The sequence below is a fragment of the Pan troglodytes genome, chromosome X (genome assembly GCF_028858775.2).
Source record: "Pan troglodytes isolate AG18354 chromosome X, NHGRI_mPanTro3-v2.0_pri, whole genome shotgun sequence".
In the NCBI taxonomy this organism is placed as follows: domain Eukaryota; kingdom Metazoa; phylum Chordata; class Mammalia; order Primates; family Hominidae; genus Pan; species Pan troglodytes.
The window spans coordinates 143213128-143236279 of record NC_072421.2 but is presented as its reverse complement, the minus strand read 5'-3'; the positions used below and the strand labels follow the sequence as shown (position 1 = coordinate 143236279).

Here is a 23152-nt window from a genome sequence, read left to right as displayed (position 1 = left end):
TACCTCTCCTCCGGGCTCGAGGCCTCTGCACAACTTGGCACTATTGGGATTTTGTCAGATTAAGGAATCAATGGACAATGTGCTGAGTGCTTTTATTTAAACATAAATACATAAATAAATGTAAGCCCTAACCGTGGAGCCCAACATACAGTCTGAACTGCCTAAGTCACACCAGTGCTTGCTTACACAGCCCTTCAATAAACTGATGTGTTTTCAGGTCAAAAAGACCAAACCCGTAAATCAAGGCAATGCTGTCCCTATGACTTATTTGCATTCTGAGTGAGACACGCAGTTTTAGGTCTTATGAAAACAGAAGACTGATATGCAATCCAGTGGCTCAGGGTTCCAAACATGCCAGCTTCAAAGGCAGCTGTGAGGTTTGCCTGTGAGCTCCTCCTATGTGTGGGACAAATGCTAGTTAGAAATCTTTGCATGGGCATTGGGGGAGTCTTTGCTTGTACAATAATGTCCTAATGTGACCTTTTTCATTTACTATTTAAGGAGTTTTACTATGAGTAATTAAGAAAACTTATCCGGATGCCATTTAATAGAAATTCTCAAAGCCTTTTGAAACAATTTTACCTATAATGAAGCAATAGAATGAAACCAAAATATCCATCCTGTGAATCAGGATTCCATCATTTCTACACCTGCTGTAATGTATTGCGTCAACTTTTCCAAGTTCTCTTCCCCTCAAAATGCTCCTTTTTCTTTATGTTCTTAAATGAAGAAAACTCTGCTCCCTTCCTCGTCCTTCACTTTCGAGGCTGCTCTGCTGAGTAAAATCTGGCCCCACTTGAAGTTATTCTTGTGGCCACAGCATAGGTGACAGAGGTAAATGGAGAGTTTTTAAAAGTACACAATTTCTTTCTTACAAAGCCTCCTCAAATAATGCAAGCCATTTTTTACCTGCCCTAGAAAAACTAAATTGCTCTTCTTACATTGCAAAATCATCCAGCTACTCTCAACAGCTCTACACTATTGAGATAACAACAGACTTTGCACAGAACAGAAAATCTGCATTGCCCCCCACTGCTGCTGCTTTAGCACGGATGTTTTTACTTTTCTTAAACACACACACACACACACGCAGTCTGAATTAGCTAAAAAGGTGAGTAAAAGATGAATAAAGAGCACTTAAGGAGAAAGCGTATTTAAAGAGTGTTTAAAGGAGAAACATCCACACTTCCATTTAGTTCAATACCTCGTCTGAGAGGACAATGTGATAAAACACATATAGTCAGAAAAACGAGAGAATGTGGGATGTTCATAAGTTAATGGTCCTATTAGAAATAGATCTGCCTTAGGCAAGAGGAATTTGTGGCAGGTTAATTGAGTCACAGGTGTCATAGACCTAGGAAGGGTTACATAAATTGTGAGGCCGAGTGAAAATTAAAAATGTGGAGTCCCTTGTTCAAAAGCTATTCATAATTTCAAGAACCATCAGAGGAGCAGAGCGTTAAACCAAATGTGAGCTTGAGACTTCTAAGCTTGAGATTCTGCACAACTGCACAGATTATATGCCCCTGAAGTTGGCTCCGCACATATCTAAGGCCTAGATGGCCTACGTGAATCTTGTGTAAGGCTGAAATTCTTTGTCAGGTGGCCTCAGGTTTCTCATCTAATAACCAAACCCGTTCAAGGTTCTCTCCCTTACTCTAAACTAGTTCAGTCATTTGGAAGACAGTGTGGCAATTCCTCAGGGATCTAGAACTAGAAATACCATTTCACCCAGCCATCTCATTACTGGGTATATACCCAAAGGATTATAAATCCTGCTGCTATAAAGACACATGCACACGTATGTTTATTGCGGCATTATTCACAATAGCAAAGACTTGGAACCAACCCAAATGTCCAACAATGATAGACTGGATTAAGAAAATGTGGCACATATACACAATGGAATACTATGCAGCCATAAAAAAGGATGAGTTCATGTCCTTTGTTGGGACATGGATGAAGCTAGAAACCATCATTCTGAGCAAACTATCACAAGGACAGAAAACCAAACACCACATGTTCTCACTCATAGATGGGAATTGAACAATGAGAACACTTGGACACAGGGTGGGGAACACCAAGGCCTGTCGTGGGGTGGGGGGAGGGGGGAGGGATAGCATTAGGAGATATACCTAATGTAAATGACGAGTTAATGGGTGCAGCACAGCAACATGGCACATGTATACATATGTAACAAACCTGCATGTTGTGCACATGTATCCTAGAACTTAAAGTATAATAATAAAATAAAATAAAATAAATAAAAGGTTCTCTCCCTTAAGAATCCATGAAGAAAATAGTCCTTTTTCAAAATCCATTTGCCTTATGCCTATGCCTTTCCCTTAGAGAAAACTAATATCATTATGCTTAGAATCTGCTGATTATAAAAAATGGACATGTTACTAAATATGGCTTTCTAAAAGATCAATCTTATTCAAACAACTCAATAGCAAAACAACAAATAATCCAATTTAAAAATTGGCAAAAGACCCGAATACACATTTCTTAAAAAGAAGACATACAAATGGCCAACAGGTATATGAAAAAAATGTGTAGTATCACTAATCATCAGGGAAATGTAAATCAAAACCACAATGAGTTATCACCTTACTCCAGTTAGACTGGCTATTAACAAACAGAGAAAATAACAGATGCTGGCGAAGGTGCAGAGAAAGGGGAACACTTGTGCTCTGTTGGTGGAAATGTAAAATGGTGCAGCCAATATGGAAAATAACAGAGAGGGTCCTCCAAAAACTAAAAGTCAAACTACCATATGATCTAGCAATGTCATTACTGGGTATATAGCCAAAGGAAAGGAAATCAGTATGTTGAAGATACATCTGCGATATATCGGCCCATGTTCATTGCAACACTATTCACAATAGCCAATATAGGGAATCGACCTAAGAGGCCATCTGTGGATGAATGGATTAAGAAAATGTGGTATATACACAGTGGAATACTATTCAGCCATAAAACAGAATAAAATCCTGTCATTTGCAGCAATATGGATGAACCTGAAGGACATCATGTTAAGTGAAAACACCCAACACAGAAAGATAAATACTGCATGATTTCACTTTTATGTTGAATCTAGAAACATTGATCTCATAGAATTAGAGAGTAAAATAGTGGTTACCAGAGACTGGGGAGGGTAGGTGAAATTGGGGCTGGAAAAGGTTGCATGAGAGGTAAATGATATAGTCAGACAGGAAGAATAAATTCTGGTGCTTTATTAGACAGTAAGGTGACTATAGCTAATAACAATTCAGTATATATTTCAAGAGAGGCAGAAGAGAGGATTTTGAATGTCATCACTACAAAGAAATTAATGTTTAAAGTGATGGATATGCAATCTATCCTGATTCGATCATTATACAATGTATACATGTGTTGAAACAGCAAGCTCTACCCCATAAATATGTACAATTATTGTCTGTCAATTATAAATAGAAAAGAATGAAGGAAAGAAGAAAAAAAGAAAAGCTGCTATTAAAAAGCAATAGTTCTGTTTATGCTGATATGGAAAGATCTTTGAGATGTAATGTGAAATAAGAACAGAAAGATGCATAAAGAAAAGAGAAAAAAAAATCAATCTGTCCTCCCAGCTTGTGGATAGCCTGTGGTTGAACACAGAAGCAGGGTTTCCTCTATCTTCTCTTCATTTCCCTAATCGCAGGGGTTCACTTTCTTATCCCTGAATTACCATAGCAACTTCCTAGAACTCAGTCTCCTCTCTGCCCAAATGTTCAGATCACTCTTTCAGCCAGACAACTCAATGCGTCTCTGTTTATCCAGTGAAACTCAGTGATGGAGTGGACAGGACGTGGGTAAAAACTCAGTCATAACTCGTTTCAAATTATCCCTTTGGCACCTTTTATTGTACAACAAATATATGTTATTTTTTAAGTATTAACTCACTGATACAACCACACTGTGAGTTATATATAATCATTGTCCCTTTGTTTCAGATGAGAAAACTGAGCCCTGGAGAAGTTAAATGACTGGCTCAGTGTCACACAGCTAGTAAGTGGCAGAGCTGGGTTTCAAACGGGGGCATGCTGGCTCCAGAGTGCCTGCTCTTGAACACCCATCTGGGCTGATCCTAGCTAAACTGGCCTCTCCCTATAGTCACTGCGTCAGTGGAGCAAGTCCTAAAACTCCCTAAACCTCAACTCCCTCCTTCTAACACAGACATAACAATCTCAAGTGGTGAGGACAAGGAATATCAATAGAAATGCATGTGACAATTTTCTAAGACCGCATACAAATATTAGTAGTTTTATAACTTTTGTTTTGCTTGGAGAACCTTCCATTATTTTTGGACTCAAGTCCAAGTTCCCTTTTCTGGCTCTCAGAACCCTGAAAAGGTAAGTTCAGCCAGTAGTATTCTTGTCACTGTTGTATGCATGCATATTCCTGTCTTTACATTTTCAAGCTTGCTGATTGCCCAAGCCTTTCTCAATTCAAGGCTGTTTCAGTGTCCTGCTTGCTCCGCACAGCCTTCTTAGATCATGCCAGTCTGGTCCATATTGATCTTTTTCTTTTCTGATCCTGACCTCCCATATCTTCTTCAAGGATTAGTAGCTCATCTTGCCAATTTGGTTATAAATTCTTCAACAGCAGGCATCATGTCTTATTTCAAGTGTGTATGTTGTTTCCCCAACATAGAGGAGGTCCTTGAGGAAGATTCAGTGGCTAGTGAGATTTCCATTTTCGCCCAGCATCTTGCCCCAGGGCTGGGCCCACACACAGCCTGCAGGAACACTTGTGGATTTGTTTTAGATGTGCACAGCATCTGCTTGAATGTTCAGCACACAGTGAGCACTGCATAAATTGTATTTTTAGAGGCAATCTGTTACCACATAAGGATTACCAGAAATTACTCATACTCTTTGTGTAAGTAGATTTATACAATTATAATATCTAAGAGCTGAAATAAGAATGAGGGAAATAAAATCATGAGGGCTTTTTTAAGCAAAAAGGAATGTTAGAACTTCTGGTCAAAATGTGTTCACTGGTGTGTCAGAGAGCAGGTGTGAAGTTTGTTGAAAATAACTTGTTATTAATAATAATGTGTCCAGTTTGAGAATGATTTACTATTTTCAATGAATTAAAGTGGATTCCAGTTTTCTCCAATGGCTTCATTTTTATTCAACTGTTTTATTGAGTGGGAAGGCTAAATCTAACTACTTTATCTGACAAAAATACAAACAAAACAAACCAAAACAAAAAAACTGAGGCTCAGAGAAGGGAAGGACCTGGTCCAGTGTCACACAGAGAATTCGCAGGAGCATGGAGGCTAAATCTCGTTTTTATCAGATCCTCCTCGGGTCAGCAAATGAGAAAGAATCAGTGTGATTTGAGAAGAGCAAAACAGAGCCCAGTAAAATTTTAAATCTTATTCAAATAGCAAAAATATTTGGCTCCTAGTTAGAGATCATGACTTAGGAAGGATTTCTCTTGGACAGGCACAGTAAGAGGAGATTGTGAAACTCCCTATTTCTTAGCCCTCTGTTATAAATCATTTGAGAAAGTATATATTTACCCTTCTTTTTCTAAGACTTTACTTTGTCTTTGTACAAATACCCATCTTTGTATATTTGATTTTGCCCTACAGAGAAACTCAGAAAGTATGATTGAAAAACAAGCTACATCAATACAGACAGAGCTTCTCCTCATTTTAGTCTGTAAGGACAGGAAAATTCGCTTATTTTTAAAATTTCAGAACAATTGAGCCCTTTGCATAGTAGAACTGAACAATTTTCTGATGAATTTGAGCAAAGCAAAATCTGAATAAATGCAGTTTAAAACTAATGAATTATTTCAACAAACGCCTACCCTAACTTACACAGATTATTACTTAAAATCTATTTGCTTTTCAGAAATCAACTTAGTCAATAAAATATATTTTGTTCAAAAATTTCAAGTTAAATATTTGAAATGTAATCATATGATAAGTCTTTAATATTCCAATGACATCCTTTTAAATTTATTTTTAAGATGGTGGGGTTTGGACAAAGATAACATGACACAAAAAACACGCAGCCAACTGTTGCTGGATTTTCCTTTCATTCGCGAAGGCTTTTAATAAACCCCTCAGAAACCTCTGGAAAGCAGAGAAATGTTTGGAATGGATACGTTTTTTCCTCTTTTCTACTCTTACACGAGAACATATCGGCTGAATATTATAATATTGAGGGCTTTATTTCTTTGTTTCCAGTTAAAATCTATATGAGCAGATGGAGACACATCAGTCCAGAAATAAAACTATGGCTGAAGTTTATGGTCATGAAGAGGCCAAACACCTCTAGTCAGCGGAGAGCTTTGCTCACTGGAATGAATCACTGAATTTCTGAAGCTCAACTGAGTTGTCCAAGGGTCTGTCAGTATCCCGGATAAGAAACTTGGCAGTGTTGGCTAAAAGGGAGAGGTGATAAAACATTAAATAAAAAAACAAATGCTATTTTCCCTGAAATGTGATAATGTGGTCTACCTAGATAGATTCATAGTTTACTTTGTTTAATTGTCACGGAGGATAACTAAATTCACTTATCAACAAAAAAAGACAACTCCTTGAAAAATAGATAAATGGAAAATCCATCACAATCCCCCCCCCCCCGCCAAAAAAAGGTAGTAGGGTTTTGTGATTTACAAAGAAATGAGGAAAATGGCTTAAAATTTTTTTAAGTCAAGCTTAGAAAGAGAGATTAACCCAAGATAAATTGTGCATTTGAATCCTTCAGAAAAAAATCAGAATAGGGCTATATCCAAAGTAGACAACTGAAAAGAGAAGTATAAGAGATTTTCAGGCTTAAATAATAATTGTCTCAATCCCTATTTTGTCTTGTGTGTAGCAACCATTTCCGAAGTAGCCTACAATCACAGAGAACCAAAGTTGAATGTGTCCGCTGAGTTCATCTAGTCCAACACTGTCCCCAGATGAGGGAGCTGAGGCCCAATGAGAACCACAACTTATCCTCACAGCTTTATAGCCACACTAAGGTCAGAACCTCAGATCCTAGGACTCTTCACTGTGAAATACCACTTGTAGGCTCTTATTTTGTATAAATTGAACTGTACATAACAATCTCGTTTTGACAGAAATACGACTTACTATGGTTTTAACTCAAATAATTTCTCTTCTCTCTGGAAGACATAAGAAACAAATCAATCAAATATACAGAGCCATAATAAAAACTAAATGATAAGCTCTGGAAGAATTTATCATTCAAGCTCGTCAGAGACTGCATTTTCTCTTAACTCAGAACGTCCCAATTCCAAAAGCCAATAACAAGACAATCTCACCGCTCTGCAGTAAAGCTACTTTTAACTCTAGAATGAAATCATTGGGTTCAATGGACAGACCGAAGTGTCACTTAAAAAATCAGGCCTGCCTGCATGTAATTAACTTTAGATCTTGGCTATGTGTTACTACACTTCTCTGCCATCCTCATGGGGTATGTCTCTGTGTGTGTGTGTGTGTGTGTGTGTGTGTGTGTCTCATAAAATTCTGAAAATATTCAAACCAAATAGTTTAAGACTTCCAGGAACAGCTGATAATTCATTGTAATTATGCTTTAAACTTAGATCCTCTAGTTTTCAACCATTTTTTCAGCATTTATTTGAGAACCAGAGCCTTATTCACCCATTCACTCATTTATTCACTAAACAGAAGTATTTATTGGAGAGTAAGGTATTATGCGCCAAAACACTATGCCAGGTGTTAACAATATAAAAGTAAAAGGCAGATCAGGGAGGGATTTGTCTGAGGTTTACCCAGAGTACAGTCCATCACAAATCTTGTCTGCCTGGTAGTCTCTTTGTGAGCTGGAAAGTACCTTAGATTGTATGTTGTGGTCCACATTCTGCCAAGATCAAAATGTCCCAGAATTCCAGGAAACAATCTGACAGATAAATAGCTTAAATGTTCTTTTATCGTAAATGTTGATAGGAAATATAAAATAATAATTTAAAATAAAATTAACAAAAATGATGTATAAGTAATTACAAAGTTGTTGCTCAGGGAAGTATGGATGAGGAACATTTTCCACCCCTTCCAAGATTGACAAAATCTATTTTGATGCTTTTTTATTTTTTATTTTTTGTGACGGAGCTTCACTCTTGTTGCCCAGGCTGGAGTGCAATGGCGCAATCTCGGCTCACTGCAACCTCCGCCTCCTGGGTTCAAGCAATTTTCCTGCCTCAGGCTCCCAAGTAGCTGGGATTACAGGCATGTGCCACCACGCCCAGCTAATTCTTTGAATTTAGTAGAGATGGGGTTTCACCATGTTGGTCAGGCTGGTCTTAAAATCCTGACCTAAAGTGATCCACCCACCTCAGCCGCCCAAAGTGCTGGGATTACAGGCTTGAGCCACCACACCCGGCCTATTTTGATGCTCTTTTTCCAGTATCAACAGGCACATTATGAACTTAATATTTTATATTACATATGTTCAGAATGGGGAGCTGTACACTACTTTTATTCTCATTTCAACTGATCTTGTCAAGGGATCTAATAACCTGGTATACTGGCACCAATTCTCCTTTAGCAAAACACTTTTGAATGTGGCTATTCCAATTGTTTCAGCTGCCCTATGAAGGCTACGTGAATAAACTGAATATATTGTGCATATATTGGTAATCCTAAGAGAGAATAATTTGTTATAAGTCCTCATGTTCCCACAGGAATCTCAAATCCTTTGTTATGTTATACATTTGTGATTTGGAGCATGCCTGGCAGATATATTCTAATATTCAACCAAATGCAAATAGCCAAAGTAGTAACTTTGCCATTATATCACCATAATCATAGGAACAAATGAACCCCCTGCCTTTCTCTCTCATTATTTTTTCTAAATCTACTTTTTAGGAATACAGTGATGGCATTTCTATTAATGAACTCATAATTTACATTCCTTGGATTTGTACGTCAGTCTTTTATTAAGTACAAATATATTAGGTCACATACGGTGTTAGACTGAATTTTATAATTAAAAAACAATTGGCTTTGGTGTAGATGTATGTCTGTGTCTGGTGAGGAGAGTGGGGAATCAGTACTTTTTTCAGTATTTAGCAAAGCATCTCTATTTGAATCGTTTTTGTTGTTTACTTGTAATTTTTTAAGTCTAATACTAACGAATAGTCATGGAAAAGTATGAATATATATTTTTATAAAGCTTATTTTACCTTAAACATGTAAACTAATCATATAAAGAATCAAAGCCTTTATCTGTGAGCATATCAAGGTGAAGAAAACAGTTTCAATTATAGTTTCTCATTCATTTCCTCTTCAGACTCTAAATATCTTTTCTAACTAATTTAAGTGTTCATTGTTAGTGAATATTTATTTATTAACTGAAATCTAATTACACATAAAGTAACTGTGTAAACAGTTTATCCAATAAAACCCAAGATCATTTGATCACATTTCCAATGTTTCATTTTGCCTATTAACAGCCCAAAATATGACATTTATTTTTTGAAACAATGTCACTATTAGGCACAGAAGTCTATTTACACAAGAGCTTGTTTCATTTGACATTTATTGCAATAACTTGAGAACAATTATTTGCAACTAAATCTAACAGTATTTGTACGAGTACTTTCAAGCTAAAGTACTGCTAAAAAATGTCAACATGCATGCAATTCAATATGTTTACATAATAACATAATTTATTATAAAACCTGTGACTCTGAGCACTTTACGGAATATGTGCTTATGGAATACCCTCTGCTGTAACATGGCCACATCTGAGAAAAGAGAGCTGCTGAGCAGAAGAGTCCCGTGTTCAATTTTGTTGAAATGGGTTGGCTGCTCAGACTGTTCAGGACTGCTACTGTGCTATGATAGCATTGCTTGATAGCTCAATTCACATCAGACTTCAGAAGACTTTCAAGCACAAGCCGTTAGCCACCAACAAACTGGTAGCACAAGCAGCCTTGGCAAAACACAGTTACTATGCAGGTGGGCTCTGTTTTAAGCAAAGTCGATATTGAAAATCCAAACATACAAAAGAGATAAATCAGAGAATGGTTATTTGTATTATAAAATGGTTTTCTGCTTTATGAAAGAATTCACAAGTTTCCTCTAAATGGCAGCTCCCCTAATGCATTTAAAATACAATTTGATTTACAAAAGTTCAATTTACACGTGACTTTTTGCACAATCATTGTGAGAAGCAAAGTACACCTATATACAGTACTTAATTTTCTCTCTCAGGATTAAGGTGTCTTATCATTGTATTGATAAAAGACACTTAAGCCAAAACGTTATAATTTAAGCCACTGAAATAGAAAGTAAATATTACCTCTGAAACATGGATATTCCAGAAAATTTAAGTACCTTTTTAAATTTTGTATTTACAATCTTGGGTAGTCATCTTTACAAAGTAGTGCTTTAGATAGCACAAGTATATAGCTTTCATTAGGCCATAACATTGGGCCTTATTTTGCAAAAACAAATGTTTTATTATATCTTATTTTGGTGTTTAAATTTGTTTTATTTTATCTTATTTTGGTGTTTTTTTTTTCCTTTTTAGCTGTGTAATTCTAAAGAGATGTTAGACTAAGCTAGGCTATTTATTATATATCTGTTTTATACCTTACTGCACAGAATCACCTTTAAAAACTTAACTTCCTGCATTGCATTACTGTCTCCACTGTTAATCTGGGCGATTGCCATTCAGGTAAGACTCTCTCTTATTAGCACTAAGCTCCTTGCTAGGGTGAGAGTGAGTAGTAGGGGGTGGCGTGGAGGGTGAAGAGGGTGTTGTGAGGAGGGTAGAGACCCTGTCCACTGTATGTCTCAGGACATAGCCTAGAGCCAGGCACCCAGGAAATAAGCACTCAATAACTACTGAATGAACAAATGAATGAAGAAATGAATGGACTGGGAGAATTGTCTGGACGGCTTTCTTCACTCTAGCATCCAACCCAGTATATTTCTGGAATATGTAGAATCGAAATGAATTTTCAGAGTCTGAAAAATCACAGAACCTCTTTCTTATTCCTTAAATGCTTTTTGTAAAATTCATAAATTATTAAGCCCTTGATGACTTGGAGACATTAAGAAAAATTAAGTCACAGAGGTCAGAGGAAAAAGAAGAGGAAATTGAAGGGTCATTTCCTTACTCACCAGCTGCTGGAGAGAACTAACAAGGCACACAGGTTGACCATAGTCCAGAACCAAATTAGGCTCTTAGCAATTGTGTTCATACTGAGAAGTGGTATTTTTGAGTGTTTCAATAAAAACTTAGCCACAGGTATATTCGGAAATAGTGAAAGCAACTAATTAAGAGCTAAAATAGAAGGGAATTACCATTTGTCATTTGTAGGGCCAGACATACAGATATGTTCTTGGCAGGGCCCTGGGAGACTGCATTCTGTAGGCTGGAACCATTTTGCTGTGCTGATGCTCATACGTCTTAAAGCTGCATGTGAAATAAAAGTGAAATAGCAATATCCAGCTGTGGAAGATAAAAATAAAAATCCTAAAATAAAATATGGTCGAAAGTGCTTGAGCAGATAAAGCAAAACAGAATATAGTCAGTGGGGATGCTAGTGAGTTAATACAACTTAAAATGTTTATGATTGCATTAGAAAATAAAGGTTCAAAGTATATGATGTATGATGATTTTAAATAAAATAGTCTGGAATACATTCAAATAATTTCATTTAAAAATCTACTGCAAATTAAGTATAACTCTAACAAGCAAGAGGATATAGAATTAAACCATAATTATTAGGCAACGGAGTTTATAAATTTGAGTTCTCTCAGTAGGCGTCTTTAAAATCGTGTAAGTAAGTTAATATTAAGGTATCATCTGTCTTTAAACTTAATGACTTAATATTTTTTCTATGGACAATGGCATTTTACAGGAGTATCTTTACTTTCAGAAAAATAAAAATGAACACTGAAGTGGAATCACTGCATCAAGAGCCTCTAGTCATATAATTTAAGCCTGAAAATGATCTTAACAGAATATATATGCAAATTTGCCTTCACAATCACTTCCCAAAATACCTACCTCTGTATTCTGTATTTATCATTGCATCAAATGAGAGCAGTCAGAAAAGGATTTTTGAAACTCTTTTATATATAAATACTTCACTCAAAGATGAAGTGGTTTCCAGGAGTCTTCTCCACATTCAACTAGCATAATATTCTAGCTCCTCTTCTGTGAAATGTAAAATATCTGTACATTAACTTTCTTGAAGATCATTTCAGCCCACCATTTTCAACTTTCTTCTAATGGATCGAAATAGGAATTATCACCTCTAATCAAAGAATGAGCATGTTAGCTTGCCACTGTAGATATTCAGAGATTTTATGTTGTTAAAGATATGTTTTTCTTCAATGCCCTTTACGTTATTATATACACACAATTACCTTCTATTGTTTTTACAAACAACTATTTTACACCAGTAATCATTAATCCAAATAATTTGGATTTAAGGAATTTCTAATTGAAAGCCTATCACATGAATTGTTTATAGTGACAGACAATATACTACTGGTAATTTTAAAGCTTTAAAAGTAAGTTATCAGTATCCACTTCAATCTCCACATGACGATAAAGGATTATTATGTGCAGTAACCTATTTATGAAAAGGAAACAGTGTGCTTCTTTCAGACGCCATCGCTTGCTTTAATAAGGAATTGAAAAGCTGAACTACTTTATATGCAGATCACCATCCCAGTTGCATAAGGATTTACAATAGACAAAACAAAACTATTTTTTGTTGTAAAGAAGGGCTGTTTGTTTAAATCACACAATCACGTTTGCATCTAAAATTATTTACAGTCTAATAAGGCTTCATAAATGTTATATAGACTTGGCTAATTAAAATCATTTTAATGCTAACACCAAAATGAAAGTCTTGCTCAAGCTGACAAGGAAAACTTCAAGTAACACAAGCCTAAAGAAGGCAGAAGGAAAAAGATGCTTAATGTCTTGGTTTAGGTAACTATTGATCGATTTGGAGACGCAAATAGTACTTGATTTGATAGCACCCCATTAATGCTTCAATTAAACTCAAGAGGAAAATGCTGTTTTGTCAGAAAGTGTTAAACTTGAGAAGGATTATGAGTCTAACCCGTGATCTAAAATAAATAGAGTAATGGATACATTTTTATCTCTGCTACCTTGAATTTTGCAGAGAACTTACTTGGGAAGTTTTAATCTCACCCATGAAGTCTTCCTTCGAGGTCTTTAATGGCTCATATGTCTTTGTTAAATGAGGTGTGTGGCGGCCTCTACTGGTGTGTGTTTATAGAAAATGTTTCAATAGGCAGAAAAAATATTAATTTCAATTAAAAAGTTAGAAATACAGACTTTTTCATTTAAATATATAAAAATATCTAATTCAATGCAGAAAAATATATTACTAGCTGTGTCACGTTCTTTTAATTAGGAAAATAATCTAAAACACTCACCATGTTAGTGTAAAATAATGATTTACGGAAGGGCATTAATTGCTCAATTCACTCTGATATTGGGTTAAATATATTTTATTAATGAATTATTAATCCTGACTGAGGTGGCTTATTACCTCTAGCCCACTGTTAAATCCCCTTAGTTGACTTAAATAAAATCACTTAAACCCAGAGGAAAGGAAATATTTTATAGTTAAGCCTACAAAGTCCTAGAACTAGAATCATTTGATGACAGGCTGGTTTCTATAACTCAAGCAAACTGTACGTTGACTTAATATAGCTGACACATCAATCTATTTTACAGTGTTTTCAATTTCAAAAATACAACACATTAAAATATTTTCAATTTATCAAAGCTAAAAGCAACATTTAAGTAATGTACTTAAAGTGCGAAGGCACTTTAACACAAAGTAGTGATACCCAGTGGCTATACTCGGTAACTGACGATGGAAATACCATATATCATTATTTACAAAAGAAGTTGTAGTCACAAAAGATCTTTGGAGATCTTCTACAAAATACACTAAATATCCATTTTCATTTGAAAAGTTTGCCTATGCTTTCTTCAGTCACTATAATCTCCTCTTCCCACTCCCACACTGAAAAACAAAGAAGAAAAAAGAAACAAAACCATAAACAAAATCTATGAAGAAATGCATTGTAGAAACATTCATGTCCACTGATGGTTCCTAAGAAGAGAAGGGAAAAAGAAAAAAAAAAAAAAAAAGGAGGGGAGGAGAGCGAGAGAGAAATAATTTAAAGGAAAACTTGCAAAAGCAAAATCATGACTTCATCCTATCTCCCAAACATTTTCAAAGTCCCCCATTAACACTGGGAAAGGGAGAACAAAAACAAACACAAAAGCTAATGTCCTTGTTTCCAACAGTTCGGAGCAGCATCCTCTGATGCCTTAGGGTTGTAAATGATTTCCCTTCACAGCTGACTGATTGCAGTTTGTTTTTCCAGAACTTCGAGGTAGTCCGGTTCTGATTGCGGCTTAGCTTGCAGTAAAGGGTGGTTGGGTTTTGACTGCCCCACAAAGCATTTCCTGGGAGTTCCATATAAAACGGTTTTATTGATTCTGTCTTGGTTTTGGCGTCGAGATTCATAGGAAGGGGCAAACTGCCTTTTAGGTAAGGTACAAAAGTTATAGTGGACTAGGCCTGCGCTGGGAAGTTCCTTGACTCGCTCAGCAATATTTTGATACAGCAGCTCAGGCTCTCTTGGTGTGGCCTGCTTTTCTAGCAGCTCAGTGGCACTTATTGTGTAAGCAGGTGTGGCTGGCTCTTCTTTTTTCTCCTCCAGGTTGCTATAGCTGAACTCTTGCAGGTTTCGGTAATAGGCTACTGGGTCTCCTTCCTTCTGCATGTAGATGGGGTTTTGGCACATCTGACCCACAGGTGGGGGGATATAGTTGTAGACATGGCCGTCTGTTTTATCGTGAGTCTCAGTGTTGTAAGACCCATACTGTAATTGAAAGGAGCTTACGTCTAAGTTGTTGGTATTCCTGGGAACGCTCGGCACTCCCTTTCGGCGTTTCAAGACAAAGACGAATAAACCGGCCCCAAAACAGACAGATAAGATGAAAACAACAAGCAATCCCAGAATTAAGACAGACAGTGGAACTTCAGTGTGTAGTTCAGGATAGGAACTAGGAGACACACTAAGCGACCGAGGTGTGTCTGTATTGTGATTCATTGACAAGATGGTTCCATCTGACAAGTTTGGGCTGTCTGGACAGATAGCCTCCCTCCCCAGAAATTTTAGTATCTCCCCTGCATGCTTAGCAGGAGATTCGCAAGTCACCTCATTAATGATGACAGGGGAATTGGCATGTTCTGTCCAGTCTTTCAGCCCCATGATGTCACAGGTACAGTCCCAGGGGTTCTCTTGCAGATCTATCTGGATGAAAGCCGGGAGCTGATCCAGAACCCCTTTCACGGGCAGGTGAGAAAAATGGTTGTTTCTCAGATTCAGCCTGGTTAGGGCCGTCCCCCCAAATATATTATCAGGTAAAGACCGAAGAAGGTTGTTGTTCAGAAACAGTAGCTGTAGGTTAATCAAAGCATCAAAGGTCAGAGGCTTAATTTCCTTAATGACATTATACTCTAAATAGAGATATTGCAAGCTCTGCAGTCCATCAAACATAGAAGGGTACAGCACTTCAAGGTAATTGCCATTCAGATAAAGTCTGCGTAAACTGGTCAGGTTTGTAAAGGCACCTTCCTGAATGACTGCAATCCTGTTGTTTCCTAAGTGCAGTAAGTCCAAAGAACTGTATTCTAAGAGGTCATTCTTATAGACAGTTTGAAGATAGTTCCCTGTTAGGTAGAGTTTCTTTGGACTGGTCGGTTTGGGCTGCAGGTCAGAGATATTAGTGAACTTCCTTTCTTGGCAGTTTACATTCAGACCATTGTCTGAGCTCTGAGAGGTGCAGACACAGCTGCTGGGACAGGTGAGAGGCACAGGAGACTTGGTCTGGTACACCATGATGGGTCCAAAACTTTGCCTGTCCTTTGACACAGTCACTCGGGGAGTTGGACGATTTCTCATTTTGGGCGGCCGGCTGGCTTTCGGAGCCCTGGTTGGGTTCAGAGCAGGATTCATTGTAGGTGACAGCCTTTGGACGTGGGTGTCAGCATGGCTGCCCCTCTGACTGGAATCACTGGCACTTTTTCTGGGACAGAGGTCTTGCCTGGTCAGCTGGGTCACGTCTTTCCCATGCAACCTAAAGGGAGTCTCACAGACAATCTCTCCCACAAAAACAGTTATGGTGTCTAGCCAGGCCTTGAGAGGAAGTAAGTCACAAGTGCAATTCCATGGATTTTCCTCCAGCTGAATCTCCATGATCCCTCCAATATGTTCAAGGACGCCAGCAAAAGGCATTACTTTTAGCCTATTGCCCCTGAGGTCTAAGTGGGTCAGCAGGACAAAGCGGAACACATTGCTGGGCAGTGAAAGCAGAAGGTTGTCATTCAGGATGAGCACTTTGAGCTTGTTAAGTTTGCTGAATGCCCCAGCCTCGATGGCACTGATGTAATTGTAGTCAGCCTGGAGATACTCCAGGCTCTCCAGGCCTAGGAAGGTGTCCTCCCTCAATATCTCAAGCTTGTTGTTGTTGAGATGCAGTCTTTTGAGAGTTTTCAGGCCACTGAATGCCCCCGTTCGGATCTCCTGTAACCCGTTGTTACCTAGGTGAAGAGTCACCGCGTTGGAGTAATTGACAAATTCGTTTGGATACAGTCTTGTCAAGAGGTTTCCATTGAGAAAAAGCTGATAGATTCGATACTGGGGGGGCTGGAGCAGGCTAACTGTTGTAAATCCTTTGTTCTCACAGTTGATATTCAGTACGTTTTCCTTTTCTTCGCACAGACAGCGGATCTTGCAAATGTCTTTGGCAGTTTTGCGACTCTCTGTCTGTAAGATCCCGGCCACGGTTAACACACTGAGGAACCAAACGCCGCTCAGCATCTTTAGGCACCTTCGGTGTCAACTCAGGTACCTACAGGCAAACCTTAGGTGGGGGCAGGGGGAAGAAGCGGGTGCAGGGAAGAAAGAAACAAGGAAGCCCGATTAAAAATGGTAAAGCAAGGAGGCGGAGTGGGAGCGAGGGAGAATGAGGGGGTTAGCAGCACGGCAGAATGAAATCATTGCATTTTCCAAAGCGGTTTCTTTTCTCCGCTCCCTATTCCCCCATCCCGAGGCCACCCACACACGCGCCCCGGGAACACACATGCTTGCACCTGATTTCCCGGGGGGGGGGGTCGCAGCCAGCCGCCAAGTCATTAGTAACCGAGTTGTCCTACTAAATCCTGCCCATCTCCTCCTCCCCTGGGGTATCTCGAAGAGATCTCGGGCAGCTCGCCCGTCTTGAGCTCCCAGCAGAAATCGCAATCGCTTTAGGAAAAAAAAAAAAAAAGCGCAAAAAGGGGGTGGGAAAATCAAGAATCAGGGGGCTGGCGGCAGGTGTAGAGGAGAGATAGAGATGGCAAAGACGGTGCGAGGTGGGGGTTACTCACACATCAGGAGAAGACTGAATCCCTCTCCTCTGCAGTCCACCAGGAGTTTAGCATCTTCAGGAAGTGGGAGAACAAGGTAAAATAAGACGCTGCTTCCAGGGGGGATGCCCTGCTTTTTGTTGGTTGATTTAATTTGACTGGGGGTGCGCAGAAATTAAAAATCCGACAGGAGGCAGGAGCGGAAGAGAAGAGTTGGAGCTGAGGGAAGCCGAGCTGCCAGGGAGGGACTGGGGTGCGATTCTGTAGGGAGGTCGGAGAGCCGGCTGGCCCGGTCGGCGGGCGGTCGGCGGGCGAAGGCGACGACGGAGCCTGGGCGCGCGTTTCCAATTCGGTGGCGGTGGCAGCAGTGCGTCTAGCAGTTTGAATCTGAGAGGCTTTGCAGGCTCCCCGGGACAGGACTAGGGTGACGTCACGGGGGAGGGGGCAGGCAGAGGATCCAGGGCGCGCGGTGGGGGAGGGTTGGGCAGATGCTTCCCTTCCTTGCAAGTGGCTTTGCAAAGCTCAATTCCCGGCTGCGTCAGTTGATTCTGAACTACTCCACCTCCAACCTGGCTGGCGGCAGGAGAAGCTCCTGCAGAGGGGTTTCTCAAGGAGGGGCCCTGCTAATGGCCTGGCACCTCCTTGGGCCCCTCTGTGTGTTCTCTCTCACTCCTCCCTCTTTCTCTCACCTACACAATGCCTATGGAGGGCAGGGGTGGGGGTGGGGGGTTCTTCTCCCAGATTCCCAAGCAAGGGAGAAGTGTGTGTGTGTGTGTGTGTGAGTGACAGTGTGTGAGAGTGTGTGTGTGTGTGTGTGTGTGTGTGTGGTGTGCCTCTTTGCTACAGGACTGGTGCCCCACTTGCCAGCTCCTAGCTCAGATGCTCTCTGTGCAGAGAGTGGGGTGTGTGTGCATACACCAATGTGTCTGTGTAGGAGGGTGAGGAGTTCTCTTAGGGGATTTATACTTTACATACAGAGCCCTGATTCAGTGCTAAGAGAATTCCTTTCTGGGTGGTGACCCACCAAACATATTTGCCTGGACTCTGAAAGTCAGCTCAATGTTAGCTTATAGACTGAGAAAAACAAAAACAAAACCCTTTTCTCCCTGAGGTTTATACTTAGCCAGATAATGAGGTTTAAACGTGCACTTCTTGCCTGGAGGAAGGAGAAAAGAAGTGGGTGTCAGAAAAGCACTGCCAGGCTGAGCCTCAGCTGGGAGTGGGAGCCAAAGGAAGGGTGGTTGAGCCCTCCAGGCTGCAGGGGCAGGGGAGCTAGGAGAAAAGAGGAAGCTGGTGCAGGAAGACTGGCTCCTGAGAAAGAGAGGAGATGTAAAAGGAATCCTGGCCTGAGACCGAGCTTACCTGGGTTCTGATCTGGCTCTGTTGCTAGATGTGCCACTAGCTTCTGGATCTTCCTGTGTCCATCTGCAAAAGGCAGGTAGGTAGACTGTATGGGCCCTCCCAGCTCTGATATCCAATGCGGGTTTAAATAGCCTTTCCAGAGCATTGCTAATGGCCAGGTGTTGGATTTTTGCCTTCATTATCTGTTTTCTCCTTAATTATCTTACAGCTCCTTGGACCCAAGAGTCTTCCATTGTGGAATCAATTCGCAAGGGGTAAACAATGTCTGCTGTTGCCTGGAAAGGCCTTGGTTGCCTCTGGTAGGAAGGGGGAGATGGGTCAGGAAAAGGAGGGAATCAACCAGGGAAAAGGAGTTGACCAAATGATGTGCCTGTCCCACAAAACACTTCAGCTTGCTTTCCCGGAGTCCCACTGCCTGGCCAAATGTGGAATAGGTAAACACACAGATACAACAAACCACTTGAGAACAGAATGACCCTTGCTTCTCCCCTTCTCCTTCCTTGTTAAGCCTAGGTGCTAGGATTGTTCCCTTTATACAAGCTCCTTTCTCTCCGGGAAGGGCGGGGGTAGTTTATAAACTTAGGCACTAGGGCCACCTGTAGCTGGTGATCTGTGCATTATTTTCTTGAGCTTTCTCCCTTTCTCCTTCTTCTTCTTCTAAGAGCCTTGGACCAGGCACCAGGAGCCCCCTTACCCTCTAATTCTTGCTTGGCGTTTAGCAAAATACTTTCCTTCTGGAGACTCAAATTTTCCTTCTCCGTAGAGAAGGGCAAACTTGAGATGAGCTCTGAGGCAGAGGGACAGCCCTGTGGATGGCCTCCCACCGTGTATTGCAATTGCATCATTAGATGGAAGCAGTCTGATGCAGTGGGAGCACAATTAAGCTCCGTTTCCTAGCAAAGGAGGCATTTGTTTCTATGTATTTCCAAAGGTTAAAAGCACATAGTTCCTAGAGCAATAAGATTTATTCATTCAGTCATTCATTCAACAAACATGTATTATGTCAATATTTAACTGAAGTAAAGACGTGAGAGCCGAACAAGACCTTAGAAGTCAGGTTCGTTTTACAGATGAGGTCATTTCTTAACCAGGGAAAGTGCTGACTTACTCAAGAAACTACAAACAGAAACAAAACCCAGGGATTATGAGTCCCAGTCCATCATCTTTCCAAAAAGCACACTACTGCTTAATATGAATTAAAAATCTACTTAAACTTAAATAGTGGTGGTAGTGTTTTACTTAAAGGTATCCTTTTTATTTAAAAAAATGTATTTGAAAGTGAAACATCAAATACTAGTTTCGGTTCTCAGATACAGTAATTTCCTTCAAGACATTGATGACGCTTTCAATATTCCTTGAGGACAGATTATTTTGCGAAAAATTTCAGAGACAGGAGAGAGATTCAGAGAGAAAGGTGGAGGTGGTTGGGAGCTCATGAGATTCTCGAGACCTACAGAATCAAGGAAATTCATGGGTAATCTAACTGTGGGAAGCGACACTCGGACCCTAAGGAGGTCTTCGTTCCTGCCTGTCCTTGAGAGTCCACAGCTGCTTTCCAAAACGTAGTTCCTAGGAACAAATCAGCCTGAAACGCGATAACCACTTTAAGTAAGTTTCATTTGGCCCCGTGTCTTCTGAAGAACTGCCACAGCACCCCGCTAGGGAGAGCGGGCTTTTAAGGCTGTGGAAAGGTTCAGGGTGAACTGGGACCCCAAGGGAGGGAAAGGCGGTCATTAAAATAAGGAAAACGCTCCCTCTCCTTGCTGAGGCAAGGGAGGCTTAAAGACGAACTCCGTCGCCTGTCTCACTCGCATCTAACCGAGTAGAGCCTGGCTCAGGTCTCCAAGCCTTCCACAGGACACGGTGGGTGCCGGCGGAGTTACAGCCCACCTCCGTCCCGGCCGCCCATCAGGCCACGAGGGGGCTAAGAGGAGTCCGGGGAACCAGAGAGGGGGCACTGCTTGCCCGCAGCCTCTTCTTCTAAACACCCGCCGCCCGCAAGCCGGGTCGAATCCCATTTCCGAAGGGCGCTTCCGGGAGACCAGGTGTCTCCGAGCGTCCCCGATCGCCGGTAACTGGGCACCGGCCGCCAGCGCAGCCCTACCTTCCCTGCCCCTACCTGCTAGACGCCTGGTGCGGTGCCCGGCATGCGGACCTACAGCCGCGACGGCCACTCGGGCTGCCCTCGCCGTGGGACTTGGGCACTGCAGGCCGACCGGAGGCTTCTAGCTCGCGCCGGGTGCGTGGGCCCTCCCTGGCCGCCTGTGCCACCCTGCTGCGCGACGCGCGGAGCCCGACCACGCCCGCGCGGACGGTCCCGGGGTGAGGAATCTCCAGTGGGGATTGAGGGTAGAGGGCGGCCGCCAGCGAGCTGCCCTGCGCGGATGGCGCCCAGCCTCCCCACGCTGGTGCCCCTCGCAAGGAGAGGTGGCCGGGAAAGGCAACGGACTGAGGAAAGCCGGCTCACTGGCCGCGTCGCCACCGCGTCCCTGAGTGCTCAGAACTTACCGAGCGAGCGCGCTGCCCAGATCTTTTCCCGGAGGCGCCCGCAGCATCTGCGACTCGGGGAGGCAAAGGAGCCGGCACCGCCTCGGACTGGCGCAGCCCAGGAGCGAGAGCACCGCGGGGAGCGCGGGCGGCGCCCCCAGGGCAGGCAGATCCCCACCGAGCAGCTAGCCAACGGGCAACGCTTCTTGCAGGAAGGAGGGAGGGAGGCGAGAGGGAGGAGGGAAGTAAAGCGGGAGGGAGGAGAGGGGAAGAAGGGAGGGAGGAGGGAGGAGGGAGGGAGGAGGGAGGGAGGGATCGCGTCCCCTCTCCCTCACTTATCAATCACCCCACAGATCAAATATCCGGGCTGTGCACCCAGGACGGGGATGTAAGAGCCCACAAAGGAGCCGCTGCTCCATTTCTCTGACAAGCGCTGCGGAGCACTGCTCACGCCTCTCCGTCCCTCTTGCCTGGAACTCTGCCCAGCCCTTGCGGCTTCCACCCAGGGCTGCAGCTCGGGCTCGGTCAAGTGAAATAAGAATGGCACACGGTCGGTACCATGTCCAAGGGGAGACTAAGACTACTGGGTGGAAGTTAACGACAAGTGAAAGAGCAGTCAGCCATCCGAGCTGGACACCCTCCGGAACAGCTGCCTCCCCTAACTAGTAAGCGCCCAGTCTTTGGGAGTTCGCAGGCAGATATTTAAGAACCTCCTACGAGGATCGTAAACAAGGACTTTCAACATAATATAGAGCTGAACTTGAGTTGTGCAAGTGTGTTAACAAAAGCAAGCCCTTAGCAGCGTTCCAGTGCCCATTTTGATTCCCTTTATTCTTCACGACGACGTTGCCTGGATCTTCTAGAGCGTGATTTTTGCCATCCTCCCTTCCCTTTTCTCCTTTCTTCTTCCTCTTATTAGTAGCCCAGGTGGTTGTGATTCTATTAAAGGAAGGCGCTCTGTGAAAAGAGTCAGTGTAGTTCAAGACGGAGGTGCGGTTTTTGCCAAGAGCATTGCGTTTCCCCTCAAGACTTGCTTTCTCTAGGGCCTCTCCTCTACTCTTCCAGAGTATTCGAGATAAAGTTGCAGTTTGATAAATTTATGCCAGGAGTAGGGAGTTCATTTGATGACACTAAGTCATTTTCCCCTCCATCCTGTAGGAGAACGTCATTAATTCAAGTCGTTGCCACCCCCTATCCTTTTCATGCCCGCTAGAGTCTGCAAAACCCCAAATCCTTCTTACTCTCGAAAAGCGTGGTGGTGGACAGCAGACGGGGAGGCGAGGAGAGAGGTGCAAAATTAGACGCAAAATTACCTCTCCAGCTAGTGGACCTGCATTGGAATTTGTCTGTTTCCATATTTCCCATGCCTTTAAACTCGTTCTCACAGCACTGACAACCACCTTTTTCTTGTCCTTCCCGTGGGAATCTTTTGTGCTTCTCCTGTCCTCTCTTCTTGGCTTTCTTTCATCGTGGTTTTCTAAGGAGATTATGCTGGGCTTTTTAAAAAGAAAACTACTGGCAATCTTATATTATGAAGATGTACAGAGTTTGCTTTAATAATAGTCAGAAGAATTATAATCATATCTTCGGAGTTGTAAGGGTCATTACTGTTCCTTTTACTTCATTCTTGTGAAAGCCTTTTTGAAATGTTCCTACCATTCAGATAAGCAACTTCAGAATAACATAGTTCTCACATAAGCACGTGGGCAGTGTATGTACGGTTATATATTCAGAAGCATTGCTCTTCTTTTTACAATATCTGTATTAGTGTAAACATCCAATGTGCTGTTTGCTACAGACTAAAAGCAGTGGACTGAGCACATCATATTATTAACTAAATGAGGTCAGTTAATACTGTTACTTC

General features: G+C 41.5%; 1 protein-coding gene across 9 annotated transcripts; it reads right to left on the bottom strand.

Moving 5' to 3' along the window:
• Nucleotides 1–13500: 13500 nt before the first annotated feature.
• SLITRK2 (SLIT and NTRK like family member 2) lies at nucleotides 13501–21560 on the bottom strand. 9 transcript variants are annotated; one of them, XM_016947452.4, is made up of 5 exons: nucleotides 21310–21560; nucleotides 18802–18864; nucleotides 17461–18595; nucleotides 17175–17338; nucleotides 13501–16955 (listed from the first exon to the last, which is right to left on the bottom strand). In XM_016947452.4, exon 5 carries the CDS (start codon nucleotides 16910–16912, stop codon nucleotides 14375–14377), a length of 2538 nt encoding a protein of 845 aa, XP_016802941.1. In that variant the 5' UTR covers nucleotides 16913–16955; nucleotides 17175–17338; nucleotides 17461–18595; nucleotides 18802–18864; nucleotides 21310–21560; the 3' UTR covers nucleotides 13501–14374. The 9 variants fall into 9 exon arrangements, with proteins under 9 accessions (XP_016802941.1, XP_063660748.1, XP_063660749.1 ...); XM_063804678.1 differs by having other exon boundaries at nucleotides 17185–17338; XM_063804679.1 differs by having other exon boundaries at nucleotides 17185–17338; nucleotides 17461–18008.
• Nucleotides 21561–23152: the final 1592 nt, after the last annotated feature.